This window comes from Eurypyga helias, unplaced genomic scaffold (genome assembly GCF_000690775.1).
Source record: "Eurypyga helias isolate BGI_N326 unplaced genomic scaffold, ASM69077v1 scaffold803, whole genome shotgun sequence".
In the NCBI taxonomy this organism is placed as follows: domain Eukaryota; kingdom Metazoa; phylum Chordata; class Aves; order Eurypygiformes; family Eurypygidae; genus Eurypyga; species Eurypyga helias.
The window spans coordinates 13,552-37,463 of NW_010239038.1; the positions used below are offsets into that span (position 1 = coordinate 13,552).

General features: G+C 37.7%; 1 protein-coding gene across 1 annotated transcript in view; it reads left to right on the top strand.

The window, feature by feature from the left end:
- Positions 1-23,912, top strand: part of TASP1 (taspase, threonine aspartase, 1) — an 87,649-nt gene that overhangs the window by 10,169 nt on the left and 53,568 nt on the right. The window contains exons 4-7 of the mRNA XM_010148001.1: positions 1,879-1,999; positions 3,480-3,564; positions 9,743-9,822; positions 22,255-22,361. Coding sequence (XP_010146303.1) covers positions 1,879-1,999; positions 3,480-3,564; positions 9,743-9,822; positions 22,255-22,361 — 393 coding nt within the window. The remainder of the gene's footprint in view (positions 1-1,878; positions 2,000-3,479; positions 3,565-9,742; positions 9,823-22,254; positions 22,362-23,912) is intronic.

Consider the following 23,912-nt stretch of genomic DNA (forward strand, 5'->3'; position numbering starts at 1 on the left):
ACTGCAATTGTTTCTTTATCCTAAAATCTTTTCAAATTTGCTTACTTGCTGTGAGGCACAGCTGTCAGGATAAATAACACAATGAATATACACAGTGTATTTGAAGATCTGTTCTGGTGTGGGATAAAATAGGATGGGATAAAATCTTGTGCTGCTTGTTGGATGCAGAAGGAAAAAGCAGAAAATAAAGATACATAGTATAAAGTGAACATGGAGAGATTATAGCCTGTTTCATGATTATGTATTAATATATTCATGATTCTTCAGGAAGATAGCATTTTGGTGACTGAAACGCTAAGAAGACTTTAAATATCTCTGCAAATTATTATTAACATCTTGCAAAACATGTTTTGGATTTACTCACTACTTGCTCATTTGAAAATTAACAAAAGCTAACTGGCTTACTAACATCAAATATAGAATCATAGAATCGTAGGATGGTTTGGGTTGGAAGGGACCTTAAAGACCGTCTAGTTCCAACCCCCCTGCCATGGGCAGGGACACCTTCCACCAGACCAGGTTGCTCCAAGCCTCATCCAGCCTGGCCTTGGACACTTCCAGGGATGGGGCATCCACAGCTTCTCTGGGCAACCTGTGCCAGTGCCTCACCACCCTCTCCAGAAAGAATATTTTTCATTTCTGTGTTCTCTCTTTTGTTTCTTTTCATACATTACCAATTAGTATGTACAAGAAAGAACCAGTTCTTTTAACTTCACGTAACATTTAAGTTCACTTAACATTTAAGACAGAACTTAGAGCTGTTTCCAGTAGATTTGTTTCTTGATTCAGCTGATATTACATGTACTGTAATAGTATGACCATCTAGTTTCATTGGCATGTTCACATGTGGTCTAGACAACCTTTGTTTTCATTACATCAGGCTGTTACGCTGTTGTTAATAAAAACAGATACGAAACCCTGAAAGCGTGCACCATCTCTCTGCAGTGTTACTGTTTGGGAGTTCTGGGCTGTTCTCTTTCTTGGTGCTGTACTCTGTTTCGTGCTTGCATCTAGAAAGTGGGGGTTTTATTGAGCTGGCAGTGAGTCTCTTGAAATGTGCTACTTTAAAACTTTGTTTTTTTAACAACATGGGGATGCTCTGATGAAATGGGGGGGCAGGGGACGGGACATGACACACTCAAAAATGGGTGCTTTTAATTCTAGCCTGCAAAACCTCTTGTTTGAGAACCTTGAGTTTGCAGAAAGTAACAGAAAGTGCTTATAAAAGAGGAGTTAGTTTTTAATTAGTCTTATGAAATGTTGTTCCATACTTTTTATTTAATATGTCTTGGCTAAACTTCCTGATCACAGTAATGACTGTCCTTAGGCAAATGATCAAATAAGTATTTTAGAAAGTGGGTTGTTGCTGGTGCGGATTCTTAGTTTCTGTGTGTGGAGCAGCCTTCATAGGCTTAGAATTTTGAGGAAAGGTACAGTTCTGTTTTGCTGCTGTGTCATACTTAAGGGTTTCAAAGGTGTAATGCGGTCTGTGCCGTGATTATTACTTGTTACTTAAACTGACTGACAGGGTAGGGACAAATGAAGTGTGTATTTTGGGGGAGGGAGGAAGAATATTTCACTTGTGTTGTAAAGCTTTTGCTTGCATATAAATCACCACCTTCAGTTGATGGGTGATTGGTTTGTATATTAGCACGTTATTACACTTGAGACATATCACACCCTATAGAGGGTATAAAGTATTCATCATGGAAATTTGAGATGCCCCATTCAAATCGCTGTTGTGTTGTTGTGAAAGATTAAACTACTAGAGTAAGAGAGTGCACTCTACCAAGATCGGTGTCATCAGATCAGCTATACAAAGATTTTGACCTAGTCTGTTATGGATGTGGCCTTATAGCGTTTTGTTCTTATTTTTAGGATTCTCCTTTTACAAATGCAGGATTGGGGTCTAACCTAAACCTTCTGGGTGAGATAGAATGCGATGCCAGTATAATGGATGGAAAGTCATTAAATTTTGGAGCAGTTGGAGCACTGAGCGGTATGTCAATGATGTATTATAAAGCTAACTACTGATTTAAGTGCAAAGATCAGTATTGTTTGTTCCACTCGTTTTTAAAGAGGAGGGGGGCACAAATTGTAAATACTGCAGTGTAAATAAAGAAGTGGGAGGAATTCCTGCTACCTGAAACACTGTTTTGTGTTAACTGGTTTGTATAACATACTGTCCTAGTAGTTTGCTCTTAGTCTTTTGATGCAGAATAATCGTATGATACAGTATTCACAGCAGGAGTGAGGTTGCTCATAGGGGTTTGTAGAATGATAACTGTATAATAAAATGCAACTCTTGTTTTAAAATTATTATTTGTATTTTCTTTTGAAAGAGTACAAACATTTAAATTAGTCTTCATACTCGTTTTTCTTTTCTGTCTCCTTGAAGAACTTACTGGTATATCAGTCATAAGACCAACTGATGTTTTGGTCTCTTAGTTAAGTCAGTCAAATTAGGATCCTAAGGAACCAAAGTTTCCTTTATAGTGTCATAAGGCTATGCAGGGAGCTAGCCCCCAACCTGAAACCTCCCATGTATTCTTGAGAATGGGCACAGATGCTCATTTGTCAAGCTGTTTGCTTGGGACATAAAATTTCTGTGTACTGTCAGGTTTTTTTTCATTATAATTTCCCTCACATGATCAGTTACATTTGGATTTATTTTGTGCGATACTGTTACAAGGTTAGATGCACCTGCATGTGGGACTTACTTAATCTGAGAACTAATGTGCTTCTCTCTCTTCTTTTTTTTTTTTGTCTAGTTCTAGCTTTCAGTACAAAACAAATATAGGTGTACAGTCCCAAATAGGGATTGTTAAGGTTTTGTCGTAACTACATTGAACAGCCTTAACTGTTACTATCCAATTGCTTTTCTGAAAACATTTCGGTCTTTGTTCTTTATCCTAGAATAGTTCTAAAATGTGGTAATAACTTCCTCATGTCGATATAAATCTAAAGTAAATAGTAAAAGTGTTTCGAGGGTTGTTTGTTCCAAATGTATCCTTCCAACCATGGGGAAGGAGGAAATGAGGGAGTGAGAGGAAGCTAAGTCTGAATCCTATAATCCCCGTTCTGGCCAGATAGATCCAAATGAAAGCACTTTCCATCTTGAAAAATTAATGCTCATAAAACATCTTTGGCCTGGAGAATACCACAGGTTTAATTTGAGATTTCTGTGGTAGGAGGCTACTCCTAATATTTCAATATGATTCTTTTCCTTTTTAGCCTTTAAAAAAATAAAGGTGGGGGGAAGGTGATGGTTAGAAGGCCTTGTCACCAATGATAAGACATTTGAAGGAAAAACTGGTAAAGTTGTTATTAAATTGAAACATAACACAACGAGGTGTCTCTTAATGAATTGTGAAGGTTTTGGAAAGGAAGCTGACTTCCCTTGCCAAAATGAACGCTTGAATGCTATGGAAAAATATTTTAACATTTTCTTCCTGTCTTTTGTAAATTTTTCTTTTCAGGAATCAAGAATCCAGTTTCAGTTGCAAATAGATTGTTGTGTGAAGGGCAGAAGGGAAAACTCTCTGCGGGCAGAATTCCACCTTGGTAATTGCTTTGTTCTGCTTGACTTTACTTTGGTCTTTTGTTTCTACTGCATGCAATGTTTAGAGGTTATATCTTATCCCAACAAGGCTGGTGCTGTTTCACATGCTGGTGATAGTGTGCCTTTAAGAAGAAGATAAGTTTTGTTCTCTGATCTTGAAACATCTTGCACACCGGATGAAGCTGTGGGTAGAATGAGATATTGTGAATAGGTGGCAACATCGTTTTGTGGTAATTTATGTCTGCGATTATTTCCAGTTGTGTCATACTGAAATCTTATGTTTTTTACTGTGGCATTTTGAAAAAGTCCCTAAATACATCAAGATTAAAATGGATTTCTACTGCCTTTGCCTCTGTCTACCTTTAAAAAAGCAGGAGTTTTTAATAAGTATATAAAAGAATCCTACTTTACTGCCTGTCTTTGTGGCTTTATTTTGTAGCTATACTGTGGAAATGTGCAGTATTCAGTAACTTCCTCTCATCTTAGCCAAAATGGGAAGTTATTTTAAAGGTAAATTTAATAGTGTTGACAACAGCAACAGAAACAAGCACTCCTTTGTTGAGATGGACATAATACTTAGATGGAAGAGGTAACATTTACGTAACTACTTTAAATATTATTGCATCACTTTTGAAGGAATCCAAGAAACGTGTCAGAATTGACTGCTCTTAAAATATTATTTTCACTAGCAGCTTAAATTGACAAATACAGAAGGTGAATGATCCATTCGTATTTATTGACTGCTATCCTCAGTTATCGTAGCTGTTGTAGAAATTTGTTACCATTTGCTAACTAATGGACTGCAGTATTTGCACATGTGTTAAACTGGCACTTATGTAGTTTAAAATATGTATGTTTAGATTCACAAATTTTACTTTCCTTACTGTGTTATTCTGTAAAATTGTCCGAATAGTCTGTATCTGGATGGTGTAATATTCCAATTTAAACAGTGAGGAAAAGTACTACTTTGGTGTTGCGTCATGCTGCAAAGGAAGGTCATAGATCACAAAAAGCCATCCTGAAACCATCAGCAGACGGGTTTTGCATTTAAAACTCTCCAGTGAAGAAAGAAGAGAGTAACCGTAGTTAGTCAGTAACCTCTTTTTATTCAGAGGAGATATTTACTGGGGAATAGGAACTTGAATTTCACTTGCTGTTAGTAGCTCGTTTCTTTAGGTGTCAGGAGAAAGCCAGGGCTTAGCTGGGTTACATTAAAGAGGATGTCAAGTGACGTGGGATATTTTCATGGACCGGAACTAGTACTGAAGTCAGCTGCAGGAGCAATCACTTGTGATTGAGCTCTGTCTGTGTCATCACAGGGTTTTCTCAAATTGTTGTAAGGAAGAGCACTTGGGCATTTTAGCCTGTTTGCTGTAATGTCATGACCTAGTTTATGTTATTATTTTAAAAATAACTGAATAGAAAAGAAACTATATCCGCTTGACCTCAAAGGACAAGACTTGCAAACACTGTGCAAGGTCTTGGATAACAGATGCTTTTAAAGAGGAGGGAGCTCAAACCCTTGAGGCGAGAGGTGAACTGTCTTCGGAACCAACGCTTACAGTATATTGTGCAAACATTGTTGACCTGAGTTTCCTAATGCATATTTTAACTTCCTTTTCTCCATTCTGGGTTTTGAACCTGTATTTTATTACAGCTCTTTAGTTACCCTGAGAACAAGCTGTACTAGTGGGATATGATGGGTTGTGCTTTATAGACTTGCTTTGGTAGATGCTTCTGTGCATATGGGATATCCAAGTTCAGAATGATAGATCTTGGGTTTGTTATAGGTGATGACTGTTGACAATTTCATGCCTTGCCTTTCTGGCAGGGTTTGGCATGGCACATTGTTGTTTTGGGACTGAAATACATTCCTGTGCAAGCTGGGAGTGTGCATAGTCAAATAACAAGAGAGCAGCTGTATTGCTGGCATGCCCACCAAGTGTCAGGATTTTAGTAACTGATTTTTATTTGCAAAGATATGCAAAATAATGTATTGGGGAATCTTCCCAATGCTGCTTAGCCTATAAACCCGTCTTGTTAAAAAAAACCCTGTGGTAGAGACTGTTTCCATAGCATGATCTAAGCTAGCTTAATGTTTTCTGGCCAGAATGTTTGGCACACGACCACACAAGAGAAATTCAGGAACTGTGAGATTAGTAGAAGTGGTGTTATGGATATTCTTGTCTATCCAAGTACACATGCAGGCAGTTAGTTTGTACTGTTTACCCCTGTTCAGCACCTGTTTCTACAGTGACAGTTCAAAACCAATTCAAAATGGTGTGTTTCTAATTTTTGGTAGAAGAAATTCTAATGGGTGTGAATTAACTTATTCTGAGATGGTAAGCTTTTTGGGAAGGAGTGATCAAGTGTCCTAACTGAGGTATCCAATTTGCTGTAAAATGCTCGGTAGAGAGTGTCATTCCAGCTCGATCTTACTGTCTTGTTTAAAACACAGAATCCTGCTATGCAAACTAAAATTGAAAAAGCTTATGGTAGAGAATCCTTGAATGCATGAGTGCATTTATTCAAACTTCTAAGGTCCTTCCATCTTTGTCTCATATTTTATCCAGCTCCATGTTGTCAGGACTTTTTCTGCCTATGTATACAAGAACAGAAAATACTGATCTTTTAAATGATCCATAGTATTATACAAGATATTCATATTCATTGTATAACTTTACAAAAGAAAATACTATTTTAATTCCACAATCACATATTGGATGGATCTTTGGAAGTGGCCTTTGGGCACAGAATAATGGATTCGAAAATTCAGACCTATTACTACAAAACATCTATGTCTTATGCTGAAACTTTGACCTTCCTAAGGGAAAAGGCTTATTTACATCTATTTACTATTACCTTTAGATATGTAAGAATTGCAGTATGATACAAATACACCTACATTTTTTAATACTACTGATATCTGAGTTCATGTCTGTATCCCTTTTTCAGTATTAATAGTAACCCATATGTGAAAGAATCCCTTCTTAGGGTTTTCTAAGGGGTTTTTCGTCCCCCTTTGACTATGCAGGGATTTGGGGTTGTTTTACAGTACTGTAGGTAGGATATGTATGTTGTGTAACTTGTAGGGCAGCAGGGTAGTTAGGAAAGTGCTTAGACTGAAAACTTGCACCACCTTTTATCTCAGTTCTGTGTTTCTTCAGAACAATTTCTTCTTTATAACAGTGATTTCAGAGTGATTGCTACATTTTATAATAAACGTTACCTGGTGATTTTGTTACATTCGGGATCACCTTGACCATCTTCAATGAACCTAACCTGCCTCTGCTCTTCTGCTTAGCTCAGTGTGGCCTGTTTCCCATATTAAGTGGTCCTGTTTGGAGTGAATAGTACCAGGAAAACCATATTCTTGGAAAAAAATGCCTAAAAAGACCATTTTGGGGCCTCCTCTTGGAGTTTCTGTTAATATGTTCTAGTTTGCCTGGAACTGGAAAGCTTGTCCAAGCATCGGCTCCTTCCTGAGAGGATTTTTTCATCTTCTGTTTTGAGCCTTGTAACATCTACAGAGTACTCTTTGTTCAATATATTTGCAAGGAAGATCATCTTATCTTGTTTGGACAGAACGAACATTCGGACTAGCAGAGCACAGACACATTCATCCTTTGGTTTTGGTTGTGTTCCTTCACCCCTTTTGGAAAATTCTGTTTTGAATTAGCCTAAAGGTTTTTGAAACTTGGTGGGGTTTTGACTGTCTCCTATAGCCCACAGGCTTTATTCCCTCTTTTCCCTCTCCTCTAATAACTCAGGGTTGGTGGTAACTGTTTACAAGTGGTTTTGTGTTTATGTCAGCTTCAGGTATGGCCTTGTTCGCTCTTGCCTTGCTGCAGCTTTTCTACACAGCTACATGGATGATTCTCATGGCAACTAAAGCAGTTCCCTAGTGCCAGACTGCTGGTTCCCCCTGGCTCTGGGCACCCTAGCATCTCTGCCTGGTACAATTGTGTGTGTGGCTGTGTGCTGAACCAGGTCACAGACCTTGCTTTTTCGGATGGTGTAAAGACTCGTCATTTAGATTATATGGATTTGGCTTCCTGCAGAACTGAATTCGTGCTGTGTGTCCTGTAGGAGTCTCTTGCCAACTAATTCTGTATCAGTTTATAGGAGATACAGTATAGGTCGTACAGACAACAAGGCACTAAGATCCTGATTATTTTTTTTTTTGTAAGCTGTTTAACTTCTCTATGATTATGTTGTTGTTTCAAGACATCCAAACTGAGAAGTTTAAATAAGGCAGATGATTCCTGAGGTGTTATGAGGCCTCAATTAGATGTCAGCTTCAACTAATTTAACTGTTCTTTGGGACAAGAAGTGGAAAATACTTTGTCTATGCCCAACATACAGGAGGGAGAGAAATTGAGGAATTAAGGACTCAAGTCTGAGCAAAGTAAAAGTCACATCACTTAAGTTTTGAGTCATTCTTGGATGCTTTATTTGCACTGTTCAAAAATACTAGTGACTGTTTCTGTGTTTTTAAGTATTAAAAAGGCAATTGTGAGATTGCTCATAAAAAGCAGTTTCTCACTGGTCTGTACTGTTCAAGTTACTATACATAAAACTCCTAATATTTGAGCTTGATATTTTCTCCACCTACACTTCCTCTCTGTGTAAATTGTTTTATTGAACAGGAAGTACTTATTCACTTCCTGAGAATGTATTGTTGATAGAAAACTTAGAACAAAACCTCCTTTTTAGTCAATGGAGAATACTACTTAATTAAGTTTGTCTGTGGTTTCCATTTCTTGTGTGTTAATGAAAGTGACAGGTTGTTTCTTGAGCACTAGCTTACCTGCTTGAGTTCTCCCAAAGTACCCAGTAACTTATTCTACAGTATCTTGCATCATGAACAGTATTTATCTGGAGCTGCACTAATGATGGTAAGAGATGTGTATTTAACAATTCAAATTCTCATCTAGCTAAACTTTTTTTTTTTTGAGACTTTTGTACGAAAAGACTAGACACACCTCTTGTATTGGTTAAGTCATAGAGAAGTGAAAAAGTACCACCTCAGCACACTACATACTGAAAGCTGTACGTGTCAGATAAAGCACTGTCAAGGAAACTTCCAACAGCATTAATGCCAACAAATTTGCTATATCAATAACATTCTCAGAGACTGTAATACTAGGCGGCCCCAGGGACCTTGTTGTAGTGGAAATAACTTCTTTAGCCTCAGATTAATAAATCTGATATTTCTGTAAAATTCTGTAATTTTTGAAGTTGCTGTCAATACTCAGTCTTCACTTCTTGTGTCCATTAGACAGTTGTGTTTTATTCGTATTTCAAAAGGAGTGTTGAAGTTAAGGCTGGAAATAGTGGTCCTTTATTGTGTTGCTGTTATTGGTAGTGTAGCACAGCAGTTTTCAGAAAACATATGATTTCCATCTGCTACATTCCCCTTTTCAGAGAATCGGGCTAATTTCTTTTTGGGGAAGCAGTATAGGTGATTGAAGCTTGCTCTTTTTTTTTCCTCTCCCTAAAAGTTACATGTCTGTGTATATTTTTTTTGCTGTCATTCATTGTCACAGTAGTGTCTGCTGTCTCACTACTGTGAAGTCTTCAGTACTGACTAGAAAACAACCTCTCAGATTGTTGGTTTTTTTTTTTTTTGCAAGTATATTAAAATGCAATAGACTTGTCTCATTTGCAAATGCTTGATAAAACTCCCTGAGAGAGACCTTCATCCTTCTAAATATGTCTTATTTTCAGCTTGTGTTGTACTTCTTGAAATACTTCTTGATATTCCTGTGGCATTGCCTGACTTTACTGGAAATAAAGTAAATAAAGTTCAAGTCTTGAGCATGCCCTTACCATTCTCGCCTCACTCATCCCATTGCTGTTGGTCTTCAAGATCTTACTAAGTTGTTACAGAGAGCAAGTCTCTAGAAGGCTGTGTCTTTTTAGCTGAACTGGAAAGCTGGTGCTATTTGGTAATTTGAAATTTAATAGCACATGTTTTTATCCAATACTAAATGTCAGAGCGGTGTAATCTTTTAATGAAACTACATAAGGTTGCCAAATGTTATTATAGCTGACAGTTCTGTGGAATGCAGACAGCTTACAATTTTAAAATGACCAAACCAAATAGAAAGAATAATTGCAAGAAAAGGGGGATTTGTTATGTGGTTTTGTTTAAACTCCCTCTTCTGTGTCTCCTAGCTTTTTAGTTGGTGAAGGAGCTTACAGATGGGCAGTTGATCACGGGATACCAGCATGTCCTCCAGGTATCATGGCTACAAGTGAGTAAACTGGTGGTGTCAGTAGGAAGAACAGGACAGAATCATTTTAAATGGTGCCTCGTTTTGAGGTGTACATCACTTTACTGTTCTTAACATTCAACGAGCTTATGGTATTATGGTATATAAGGATGGTTTAAGTTTACTAATTTTCTACTAAGTATCTAAACAGAAAAAATTATAAACTATTATTATTTCAGCTGCATTTTAGCAACATCTAATTCAAGTGAATTTGTGATTCTAGGATTAAATCCAATAAAGGACACTTTTACTGAAAAGAAGGCTTCTTGAAACAGCTCAGTCCTGCAAGTCTCCAGAGGTGATCCACGTTGGATCCTAAAAGCAGGGGCCAGTTTGACTATCAGATTCTATAGTTATGTCCATTCCAGAACTGCTCTGGTCTAAACAGGCTGTCAAATTAATTTGCCTTTTTTTTTAACCTAGGTAGGCTTCGCTCCATCTAATATGGTGGAATAACCCAGCACAGAAAACCGACTTGGATTTTACTGTATACTAGCAGTAGTCAGGTCTCTTACAAAAACTCTTTTTCTTAAAATAAAATAAGTGATTATCTTATATTGATACACCATCTGTACACTAGGCTAAAAATTAGTGTACCTTGCCATGGAAAGGAGCGTATAGCTCCCCTTCCTTCTCTTCTTCATTCCCCCTTCCCTTTTCGAAAGTGCCATTACTACTATTGCGTAGGTTGCTGTAAGCGAGAGCGTGCCCTATGCTTCCTGTTGGAGTTATGCAGGAAAGAAGACAGAGGTCATTACTTACAGAAGGAGGAGAACACAGAAGATTACAGAATGCATCTTTATTTTACCATAAACAGTATTACTGCAAAAAAACCTCATGAGTAGAAACCTGGGGCTCCCGTTAAGGCTTTTACTGGGTCTAGTTCTAAAGGTAGATAAATATCCAGAAATGGCAGTTCAAAGTTACTAATACGCAGTGCTTTAATATAAACCTTGAAACAGTGGCACCATTTTACTTGATCATGCCCATTTTCATACATAGTCATGACACATTTCATGCGAACAGAACTTTTGTTTTCTAGCTCCCCATGACTGAAAATATTTGCCTATCCATCTGCTGCCCAAGACAGCATTCACAGAACAACTTTTGGGCTCAGTTCCGCAGAACAACTTATTTTCTGTGTCTGTAGAAAGAGTAAAAACACACTTAAAGGTTCAGGGTGGGGTTTTTTGGTGGTGGTTTTCTTGTTGTGTGGGTGTAGGGGTTTTTTTTGTTGTTGTCTTTTTTTTTTAAGTAGTGGCTACCTATGTGTAGGTGATACTCTAGAAAGAAGGTTTCTTGACTAGCTTTGTTTGCATGCACAAAATTTTCCATTGTTTCTAGTACCAGTGTGTTTCTGTTGTGACAGAAATTATTAGATAGTAACATTAATTGCCAGGTGATCTCTTACTGGCTGAAATGTACAATAGTCAGACCAGTCTTAAAAATAAGGATAAGCACTGCTGGTTTGATTTACCTAGCTCAGACATCAAAAGAATAATCCCAGCCAATGTGTTTTCACAAACCTGCTCCAAAACACCAGTGATTTCTTTTTCTCCTCAGTACATTCAGCATACTTCTATTTAGCAAAACTGTTTGCATTAAAACAATTACCAGGATGGTGAAGCTATTCCCATTGCAAAGTCAGTACAGAAATGCCATGGCTGTTGCAACATCAATGAAAAACATGGTATTCCAGTTGCCAACTGCTCTGCTCCCCACACCCTCTGCTTCCACTCAGGTTTATACATACTGAAGCACACAACTACATGATTACATGCCTGAGCCATTTCACAGGATGGATCTGCTCTGGGAATGGACTGATGATGTGAAGCAGGCTCTGAGTGTTACACTTGAGTGTAGACTATGAGTGTTTTGCTGGAAGAATGGTTGCAGATTAGGGTAATTGAAGGATGCACTGAAAAAAATCAGTGACAGAGACTGAGATTCAGTCAGATATTCTTCGTAATAGCGAGCAAATTGCTTAAAACTGAATACTTCACAGATGTTTACTAATACTGTTGCTTGACCTGAGCATAAATGATAGTGTGTGTCTAACTGGATTTACAGAAAGGAGGTATTTGACTATTACAGTCCTGTGCTTCGGTTTCATTCTCAAAAAAGATGAGACGGCAGTGTCTGCTATTTAAGTGTCTAAAATGAATACACAGGAAAACAATACTAGCTTACATTAAGACTGCATTATTAGCCATTCTAAGAGGCATCTGGGAAAAGGTTGTCTGAGCAACGTAAAAGCTGTCATTATTCCTGGGATTTGAGTACACTTAATTTTGCAGTATAATAATTAATGATAGTATATCTGATTTTTTTTTTTTCTTTAGAAAAACCCAACACCACAACAGCAAGAAAGAGCAAACAAAAACCTGAAAAATCAGGTCCAGAAATGTTGCTCTGCTAAGGACTGGTATGGAAATCAGCATTAGTCCTGTAATGCATCGACTTCTGGTTAGTGAGGCTGAAAGGGTAACCATTAACACCATGTGTGACAACATGGGATTGTGGTAGCTGAAAAGAAAGTGGAAACTGTCTCACAGGTACCATGCAAGAAAGCCAAAATTGTGTTTTTTCCAGTGTTACTAGGGGAGGGAAAGTTAGATGCTTCCGTGCTTCAGAAACAATTAAAGAGAATGTTGTTTCCAAGCAACAACAAAAGATCTCATCTGAAGAGAGCTATTACATGAAATAATACAACAAACTTCAAAAAAAGGGAGAGTTCTTGATTATGCAGACTACAATTGCTATGGTAGAGTTTGCATGGAGAATTGGGGGTAAATAACTTGATACTGTGAGGCTGTTAAATAGCTCTGTAAAATGAAGAACTGAAGTAATTGCCAGACATCAGGAAAATAATAAGCTTAGTAACTTAATTACCAAAAAACCCACCCCAAACCCAACCCCCAAAAACCCGTTAACGTAAATCTTAACGTATTAGCAGGGAGAAGTAGGTGCACGTGTTTTGGCTTCTCTGTGCTGCACATGGAAAATACATTCTCCAAGTCGCATTATTCTGTCTCCCTCCTTCCTGGACCTGAGGTGGCAGGAGTAACGTTATACATGCTGTAAGGCTGTGGGATTGCGTGGTTGGTTTTCATAGAATCATAGAATGGTTGGGGTTGGAAGGGCCCTTAAAGATCATGTAGTGCCAACCCCCCTGCCATGGGCAGGGACACCTTCCACCAGCCCAGGTTGCTCAAAGCCTCATCCAGCCTGGCCTTGAAGACATCCAGGGATGGGGCATCCACAGCTTCTCGGGGCAACCTGTCCCAGTGCCTCACCACCCTCTCTGGGAAGAATTTCTTCCTGACATCTAATCTAAACCTCCCTGATTTCAATTTGTACCCGTTACCCCTTGTCCTATCACTACAGGCCCTTGTAAAAAGTCCTCTCCCAGCACCCTTGTAGCCCCTTCAGATACTGGAAAGCTGCAATGAGGTCTCCTCGGAGCCTCCTCTTCTCCAGGCTGAACAAGCCCAGTTCTCGCAGCCTTTCGTCATAGCCTTTTGCATGAACAGAGCTCCCTCTCTGATCAGTAAAAAAAGGAAAGTTGCGTGTTCAGCTTTGTGGTCACACTCCATAATTCTCTCTGAACTATGGAAGTATCTAAGTGCCAAAATGAAACGATGTTTTAAGCCATGTTACTTGTTGAGCTACATCAAGGTTATGTCAAGGCTCACCTGCTTTGTCTTCTTCGGTTTGCCAATGGAGCGAGGAAATGGGATTTCTACTGTTTGTAGAAGTCTGGTGGCTTTCCAGTCTAGTGAGTGGGTGTGGGGTTTTTTTTGTTTTGTTTTGTTTTTTTTTAAAAAAACCCTGAAATATGATCTGCCTGTACTGCCTGCAGTCTGCAAGAAAGCTGAATTTTTTTAATACCTGCTCATGCTAGAGCGTAACTCCTGCCAATACTAGAGCCCATACAGATTATGTTAAAGCTCTGTTACCCTGTGCTAGAGACGGCTTTGAAAGTGTGATCAAAGTTTTAAAGAGTGTAATTACACTTTAGAAATTGCAATTTGCTGTATCATGCAACCTCTTAGAAATGTTAAAAATATATTTTACTCTAAAGCAATGTAAATTTGAGATAGTTTCAACTGTCGGTATCTGTGCCTGCACTAGTAATAACCAAATCACTTTTACCTGAATTTTCAGTTCAGCGTATACTAGATAGGAAGTAGTTGATTTGACAAAAATAATGTGGTGTAAGACAGTGTCTTACAATTGCTTACAGTGTTAAGTCTTCCAAGGGAAAGCGAAGGAAGGTAACTAGTCATGCAGCAAGCTTGTTCCTCTAACAATGTGGAAGTGATGATAAGTATGATGTAAGTTATATTGTCTAAGAACAAAAGCAGCTGGAGTGGATCCATGTAGTTTGATAACTGGAATTCAAGAGTAGCCACAAATGATGCTTAAGGAAGAATATAAGAACAGTGCAAATATGTACTTCCCTTTTCCTACCCCATCTGCTATCCCAGGTTCTACATTCCTGAGTCATGACTGGTTCCTGTATACATGGAAGTAATCAATGGCATTTTCTGCCACGAAATTGTTGTTTCCTCTTGAGCCCATGTTCATTTCTGGTGCCTGAAAGAAATCTTTACTATGGGTTTAACTATGGGTGTGCAAAGAACTACCTTTTTTCCATTATTTTGAGACTTGCTGAATAAAATCTGCTGGTTTATTGTCAGGTCATTACTCAGAATCCTTCTTCAGTCAAGGAAAATCCCTTTTATCTTATGGCTGCTTGGACTCTTTAATAAGGCCTTTTCCACATGATTATTGTACAGATTGTCATACTTCTGGTAACACCACATGTCTCCATTTTCACCAGTATTGCCTGCCTCTCCCAGAAACCTCACTGCACCCCCAGTTCTCTCCTCCACTTCACTATTAACGCATTTAAAAAAAACATTTGCCATGTTGATTGCTGGAACTGTGCTATGAGGTTCAGCGATTCAGGGCAGTGGCTTAGACCATGGTTTTTTCCTTGGTTTTTTTTTTTTTTTTTTGTGAGATTAAAGGGATCTAGAGAGAAACTCAAGGGTTTTGAGTATTTGATTATGAAGCTTGGTTAAGCTGAAGACTATCTGGTTTGAGGTCTCTCTCAGATAGCAGATGCTTGTATTTTACCAGTAAAATTTGCTACCTCTGTTCCATAATACGCAAAGTAAATCAGCTCTGGTAAGTGCATGTTTTTCACTGTCATTAAAAAAAAAAAAAAAAAGAAAAGAAAAAAGCCAGATGTGATGTAAATCCTGCCAGGAATTGGACATAATATTGCAGGTTTGCAGCCAATAGGATGGCTATAAGTTAACCAGGAAGAAAAGTTGTAGCAGTAGTACCAGGAGGATGCTTTGAATGAAAATATTCCAGGGAGCAGGAAAGGCTGCTTGATGGAAGAAATAGATTTCTTCCAGGAAGTAGTAAGAAATGGTATATCCAGCAACAGTTTACCCTGAGTTCGTGTTCCAAAGAAGAGATCTGCATAGCAGTGCTCTGAGAAAGATGGGTTGGTTTTTATATGCTTTTGATGCTGAGTGTGGTGTTTTTTCCATTCACGTTGCTGTCTCTGTCAAAATATGGTAACATGGGAGGTAGCGCTAGTAGTCTTTGCTCCCAACACAAGCATAAGTGGTGTTAGTTTGTCATTTAAAATAGCTTTGTTAAAATGAAATTTATTTTCATCTGTCTGCTTTCATTTGTGCCATTTTTTTTTAGCAACTGCTCAATGGAATTCTTCGCTGGATCATTTTAATTCCTGTGGGTTAATTAATTTGTTAGTCTATTCCTTTTTAATTTGCTTCTCTCCAATAGTTGCATTCTCTTTTAATATGGAATAGAAAGATAAAATGCAGAAAGCTCTCCATTTTGGTCCTTTCAGTTGACTATAGGGAATGTCTGCCAGGGGGTGCTATATGATTGGGCAGAACTCAATCTGTACTCCAAAGATTTAAAAATAGTCCTTGCCTTTTCTTAGTCATAGATTGCGTAATATTTTGTTGCATAATAATTCGTTACGACCATAATAGAAACATTAGAGTGTGTGTGTCCCAGCTTGCTGTTCCACCACTGTGACCTGGGAGGTTTGCGTGTTGTCCTGAACTTGATTTGTGATTTAGTGGTGTTAGAAATTGGTGTTTGTTAACTTCTATTTGAAAACTTACTTGCTCACTTAGATATTTTCAGGCCAAGTAAAAGAATATTTAAGAGAACAGATGTGGCTTGTAAAAGCATGGGCCTTTTAAGGACACGCAGGCTTTTTACTAAAAACTTTTTGCATTAGCTTTGGACAAGAAATGTTAGCGTATTATAATAAACAGCCTGTCAGCTACAAGCTTTAAGAACACAGACCTAGAATTAGCAAGGAAATATGTATGAATTTTACCATTATTAAAAGAAAAAAAGTGCCTTAGTCTTGCACTTTGTTCTGTATGTTCAGTTCAGGAGTTTCACGGAGTCTGTGAATAGGACAATTCTAATTTTCGCTGGCTTTTTCTTTCTCTTACCTCTGTTCTCTCGATCATTTCTAACAGGCTGGGAAAGGTGACTAAGAAGAGCTGCTTAGAATGAGGAATACAGTTGCCTTTCATTTACTTAGTCACTGTATCATTATGTAATAGAACTGTCAAGAATTTTGGTTAAATTTTAACTTGTACACGGTATAACAGTAAAAGGAGTTATGGGAATGATCAGACTGCTGGAGTGCCAACAGGATTAGTACAAGAGACGAGCAAGTGATGTGGAAGTTTTATGGCAAACAAGTGGCACACAGATGATATCTCTGAACTGACTCAGAGACCAGTGCTCTGTTTCTTTTTCTTCCACTGACCTCCTTGCTGAAAATCACTTTCTTATCTCATTCTGTAAAGTGGTGATAACGATGTTAAAAAAAAAAAAACCCATCAACCTGTATAAAAGCTTATTTACTGCCTGGCTGTGATAATGCAGGAGATGGATCTTGTGGTAATGAATTATGTAACGAAGGTCTTGTGATCCTTTCTCATCAGGGTACCCAGTAACACTGAAACCTTTTGAAAATAAGTAAATCTATTACAGTCTTAACTTTGAACAAGATGTGCCTGTGGGATTTTAATTCTGCATGTATAGGTAATACATCATGTTACCAAGCACACGTCCTGACACCACATCCACTAATGCCAACCTCTCATGCGGGCAAGTGGAGTTGAGAAGGACAAACTTCCACTTATTCTGTGCTCAGCCACAGCGCCTTCTCCACGGCAAACCCCTACACTTGTCTCAACTTCTACACTCTGCCGTGACCAAGTATTCCGCCCAGTGCTCCACCAGCTAGCACAGTTAGACACGAAACGCTACGTGTTTAAGTAGAGTACATGTGGGTAGCTCCTGTTGGTAGCTTAGGGGATTGAAGGGAGAATGTGGAGGACTGAAAAGATGTTTTCGGGTCCTGGCACCCTGTGGTGCATTCCAGGGACATGTGATAAAAAACATAAATGCGGGACTGAAGTCCTGAGCTTCTAATAATGTTCTAGTTCCGATACATTTCTGTTGTCAGTCCTTACATCTCTTTAATCTGGATGAGGTCTGAGTATGGCATTTAAACACTAACAGACAATCATTTTGTAAAGCTGTGGGGTTTTTTTGTTCTTTTTTTTTTCCCCTCTCCCAGCAGCTCTGAAGTAGTTTTATTTATGACAGTATGTACATAAATGAGAAAGCAAAACAGAAGGGCTGGTTGTACTCTGTGGCTTCCAAGATGCAAGTCTTTTTATACATGCTATTACTGTGTAGGGTAGTAATTGTCAGGGGCTTTTATCTGAAAGCACATACTGGATTTTCATATAAACTTTTAAATGCTCAAGCAAAATCAAAGAATGTTGTACTAAATACCTTTCCATAGATTCCAACAACAATACCTCTGGGCTGTGATCCTAGAATATTTCAAACTAAAATTCCACATATTCCATTACCTCTATTTTTCTAGCTTTCTCTCCTCCCCAGTCAATAAACTCTACCTCTCTTGGTTCCATTTCTTCTTCACTCAGGCAACATCAGGCTGATGTAGCTATATTACATTTGTTTTAGGAAAACATGCTTGTCTTCAACACTGTGTTGTGTGTCCTTTTCCTCTTCTCAAGCTTGGAATATGCTGTCTGGTTGGAGAAGGTGAGAGTTTTTTGTACTATCATTTAGGACAAATAAAACTTCTGAGCAACTTTGCACCACAAAGTTGAGTTTTTGCTTTCCATTTAATGAGAATGATGAAGTTAAACTGTGTGTAGGCCTTTTCCTTCTATGTATAGTACTTATTTTCAAAATAATTTTTCAGTGGGTTATTTTTCCATGTTATGTGTGCGTCATTAACCAAGCACATTTGAATCCTGGAATTTTCTTTAGTGCATAAAATGTTTTATTGAATTTAACTCCCCCCCAATATATTCTTTGACAAGGACCAAGCTTCCAGGATGTTTTCAGAAAATTTTAACATTTGTTTCGTGTGAAGATCACTGGAGTGTTCTAGTTTCTTTAATCAGTTGTAGAGCAAGATGAAGCAACCCAAGTACTAGCCAGTTTAATGGCATTTATAGTGGTTTTACATAGATAGAACATTGCAAAGGCAGGAATAAACTGAGGGCAGGCAGCCTTTCACTTGTTATTAGTCTTTATTCCCTTATTCTCAGGAAAAAAATCAAATTTAAGGTTCAAGACATTTTATTTTTGACTGATCATCTGAAGTTGGACATGATCTATATCAGAGGAAAAAAGACTAATTGCTAGGCTTTGTTTCACAATTCTTTGGTCACTTTGGAGGTATTAGCTGTTTTATCCTGCCAAGAGAAATTAATAATCACTGGTGATTATTATTTCCCCTAAATAATGAAATTATTCATCAGTTCTTGTTAAAATAAAGTCTTCAACTTTCAAATGAATGTTATTCGTAATAACTCTTCTGAAGTTGAATGTAGCCTAAGCACAAGAATTTTCACTTTAAGGGAAATCTGAATAGACTTCCTTTCCCTCACAGTATTGAAGGGTATGAGATTTCATGCTAAATTGAATAAAACTTTAGAGTTCTAGAATTAATACATTAATTCTTATAAGTAACTCTGGGAAGGGAAGCACAATATTAAACAAACAAACAAACAAAAAACCAAAACAACCCAAACATCTTCCTCCACCCCTTAAAGAACTTCCCCAAACCAGTCCCTCCCTTCAAAAGACCCTCAGATGTTTCTGATTGAAATCCATGCCATCTGGAAGTAGAGAACCATGATTGGCAGCTCTCTAATATCTCTTAGCGTAACACGATGAACTTTCTAATGTGACCAATATCACAGTATCTGTCACAAATAAGAGCTGATGATTAGGTTTTATAGATACTGTGATGGGGGAAGCTGGGAAGGTTTGTATTTTACTTGGCAAACATACTGGCTTCCTTAATGTAGACTGTTCTGTATTTGTTCATTTAAGTGCTATATGACTTAGTTGTAGTGGTGTGTGATGCACAGGGTCATAGGGGAGTGGCGTAAATTAGAATGTGAGGTTCTGACTAACTTTTTTCTTTTCTTTAACATGAGATTGATCAAATATTGGAGAGGGCCAGAGGAATTGTGATATCTCCATCCTTGAAGATATTCAGAACTTGACAAGTTCCCAATCAGCCCTTTCAAATCGGACTTACTTTTCTTAGATCTCTGCCAACATACATCATTGTACGTTACTAGGAAACTTCCGTCTGTTTGTCTAAGATATGCAAAAAAAAAAAAGCATGCTATGGCATCTCCTGGGGCTCTGGATGTCTGAACATCCAGTAAGAGTCCTTGATGCACTGCACCTCTTCTCCCCCTTACGAGACTAGTGAAATAGAAAAAGCTACAGCGGGAAAATGACAAGTCTTTATCCTAGCATATATTTTTTTTATTAGCCAAAATTATTGCTTTATAGGATAAGTCATCCATTCCGTAAACATGGACAAGGTGGTAACATTGCTAGCCTAGTTTCATACGTAGTGTTTCTTATGGCATAGTAAAATATGTTAATATTTTGTTAATATTTGTTAATAATGACATACTTTCTGCCCTGTGTTTCCCACTTTACTGACACCACTTTGAATAAACAATGCAGATAAGAAGTTACTGTGAATAACTAGATCCTTCAAAGCAAATCTTCAGGTTTTTTCTTCTTTTGAAATGACAAATAGAATCTTAGGGCATAAAATCTGAAAATTGTTTAATTGCTTAACCTAGAGCCTGAGGACTTAATGAAGTATTTTTCTTAAGCTTGGAGGATTTCTTATGTTGTGGAAAAATTGGCAGGATAAGTAGCAGCCGGTGTATAGTTGGAGTGATAATGCTGAGAGGCCACAGAGCAGGGCGGCTTGAAACTACCCCACGTGTTCTCTAGTTTTGGCATGACCTTTGTGCATAGATTTGAACTGGTGAACATGCAAGTATCATAGAAGGCTTCAGGACACTGCTAGCTTTAGATTCTGGAGTACAAGGAAAATTCTCGTGTCCAGTTTTTCATGTGTGGGCTCCTGCACCCTCGTCTTTGTCTTTGCTTCTCTAGGTGCACCTTTTTCCTGAATTTGCAGGAGGTAATGGCAGCAGCAGAAACAGGCTTAAACAGATCTATCTCCATGTAATACCTACTTCTGATGAGTACCAAGGCCAGGCAGCATTCTGACCTGTATTCTGGCTCTGCCCATAGGTATTTGTTACATGTATTGAAGTCATCTTAACCTTCCATTTCTCATCTTTTTTTTTAAAAAAAAATATCTGTTAAAAACAATGTTTTAGCTTGGTTTATTTTTGGGAAACTTCTGTTTAACAAATTCTTGGTCTGTGTGGGGTTTTTGGTTTTTCGCCCCCAGCCCCAATTAGGACTAGACTAAATTGTTTCGTTGCTGTTAAAAAAAATGTTTTAGCTTGGTTTATTTCGGGAAACTTCTGTTTAACAAATTCTTGGTCTGTGTGGGGTTTTTGGTTTTTCGCCCCCAGCCCCAATTAGGACTAGACTAAATTGTTTCGTTGCCTGCTCCCCCTTATCAAGTGTTTGTTGTTTATGTCTTGGACTTCATTTTAAAGATAGAAAACTAATACAGCTACTTTAGACAACAATCAGCTCTGTACGGTAGAATTCTTTCCTTAGTGATGGCAGATTAGTATGTGCTTACAGTTTTAAGAAACAGGTATTCATTAGGTTTTTGGAGAGAAATGCCAGCTTTCTCATTACTTTCAGGTTATGTATTTGCACAACTCTGGTAATTTTAGGTCCAGTTTTATGTACTTAACAGGTTTAAAGGAGAGTTCACTAGGTGATTTGGCACCTGCATGGGGAAGTTTCAGAGAGTAAAATGCTCACTGTCTCTGTACTTTGAGAATTGTAAATGAAAGCCTTGTGTTCTGTTAGGTCTGCGATACTGATTTTATTCATGGGCTGTTCTTGCAACTATTCTGTCTTCTGAATAGTAATGGTATATCTATGCTCAGGATTTCATTTAAAATTATGTTTTTAAGGCTTACAGATTAAATAGGAAACCTGTGCTTTTAAACTTCCATTTTGAGACATTCCAATTTGTGACTTACCTATGTATACCTTTGCCCTCCTAACAGCTTGATTTTGCATGACTAAAGAAGTGGCAAAAGACATTTTTTCTCCCCTCCTCTTTTTTTTTTCTACACTTAAAGACTATCTGTGGATAACTTATTTAGTTTAATTTAGTTGTGACGATGTCAATATCTACAATTTTTTCATGAACTGAAACTTCTAAAATGGGAGCATGTCATTTTGGTCTCTTCAGCATGATTTTTTTTTTACTCCACTTTAGAGAACACTTCCTTTCTGAATGTGGGACTTAGATGTGGAAAATACATGTTTTCTCTCTTCAAGACCTAGGTGGTCTTTAGACTGTCTTGGATTATGGAACATAAAAATATTTCTGGACTATCGTGTGGCTTTAAATATATGGGTAAACATACAAATATGCAATTAAGGTAATAAAATAGTAGCCTAATTTTATGGGTATCAGAATGAGCTCACATGGTATCTATTTACTTGTCAGCAGTCAAAAACAATAATTTTAACACAAGCTGCTTATTCTGTACTCTTCTGTGCAGTGCTGCTTCATTGCCAAACAGAGATACTTAGTCCAGCATAGCTTCCATATGTGTTCAGTGACTTACTTCTATGAGATATTTTACCTATCACTGTTGCTGAACTAAAGTAGAACTTTTTTCACTTGGGAGAATACGTAAACATGTTGTACTGAAAGTTAAATACTTTGCTGTTGGCTTTTATTACTGACGCGTTTTTTGCATCATTGAAAATATTTGGATAGTGTGACCTCCAAAATGTAAACTTACCAATATTTGTTTAAGTAAATTCTTCGTAGTTAAATGGTTTTGAATTATTTTGTAGGGTTTAGTTTAGCAGCTTTTAAGAGGAACAAGAGGAAGCTGGAGTTGGCTGAAAAGGTGGAAACTGATCTCATTCAACTAAAGAAAAGACGACAATCAAATGAAAAGGTTAGTTCCTGTTTTCAGTTTTGTTGTTATCCTCAGCTGATTGCTAATGAATTTCATGTCCTATGTAAGATGAGACTAATGTAGCATCAGAAGCCCCTTCTTGACCACCATAATGTTTAGATGATATTATGGTAACTTAGTGCAATTAAAACTTTCTGCTGTTTGAAAACCAAACTATCACTTTGTATCTTGTTTGTGCTGTGAAAAAAAATTTTGCTCATTTTGAACTGGAAATGTGACAAATGCAAACACAAACAGATGATTGTTTACTGAAACATTTTCTTTAGCTTGGGATCTCTGTCACTGTTTCCCACTTTTTAATGTTTCCTGAGCGCACTGCATTATGGAGCTGCAGTTGGTGAAATTTGAAATATCAGGTAGGTAAACATGTGCATCTGTGCATGCATCTAGCATTGACCTGGCCCATATTACTTGTGCTACAAAACTATTAGGATTACCTCGCTTCCCCTCACTCTTAGTTTGAACTTAGAGCCTTTGTTACCATTTGAGAATGACAATCACAGTATTTATGTTTACTGTTGAATATCAGAGTATAGCTCATTAAATTAAATGTCTGTGCTTTATTGGGAGCCTGTGGCCATTTCCCTTTGCTTTGCTAAACTGACTGACCACTGCCTTATGTAGTTGCATATGTTGATATAAATAACCTATAAATCCCAGAAAATTGGCAAAAAAAGTTTTATCTTTGTAGTCTGTGTAAATGCAAACCAGCGATAAATTAGGCATTTTTCTTCTGTGTTCATAGATAAGAAGTTTTCCCTAGCAGGGTGCTAATTCTTCTATTTTCAAGGATGTAAGACATGTAAGGATAGAGAGGGGGAAGAAGTTAGTTCTTTGTTTTGGAACTTCTCCTGCTTATAGAACTTCACATACCTCCTTATAAAACTAACGGTGATAAAACGTAAGTGAGGGAGGAGGGATCTCTGGACAGTGTTGATGTTCATGTAATAAGGGGCAAGTCAATGCTTGAAATATATGCCAATGCATGAGCTTACCGACCTGCAATTTGAAATTTCAAGGGCTCCAGAGTCATGTGCAGCGTTTGTGGGAGACCCCCAAAGGCCAAGGGTGGTAGGTAAAGGAAGTGATCAAATAGAGCTCTACTGAATGGTAAGTAATCCAGTAATATAACACACTGCTTCTGTCCACTTTCTGGGCACATCCTGTCCACGGTGGGGGGATAAAAACCAAACCATGCTAACGACGTTACCCACAGAGTTTAGTTTTTCAAAATGAAATAGAAACGAAAAATCAAATTCTACAAGAGCAATTTCTTTAAAAAAAAAAAAGAAAAAAAGGAAAAAAAAAAAGAGTAGAATAATTTCCTAAACTATTAGGAAAGGGCATTTAGCAAGGATGAGGCACATTATCTGTCATCCCAAAAGCCATACTGTCAAAGCTGACCTCTCATAAAGGGTTTAAAAATAATTGTTTAAAAACCATTTAAACACTTGAATAATTAAAAGTTAATCTTCTTGTCAAAGTTAAGCTTTAATTGATAAATACGAATTTTAATTTTATTTGCTGTGT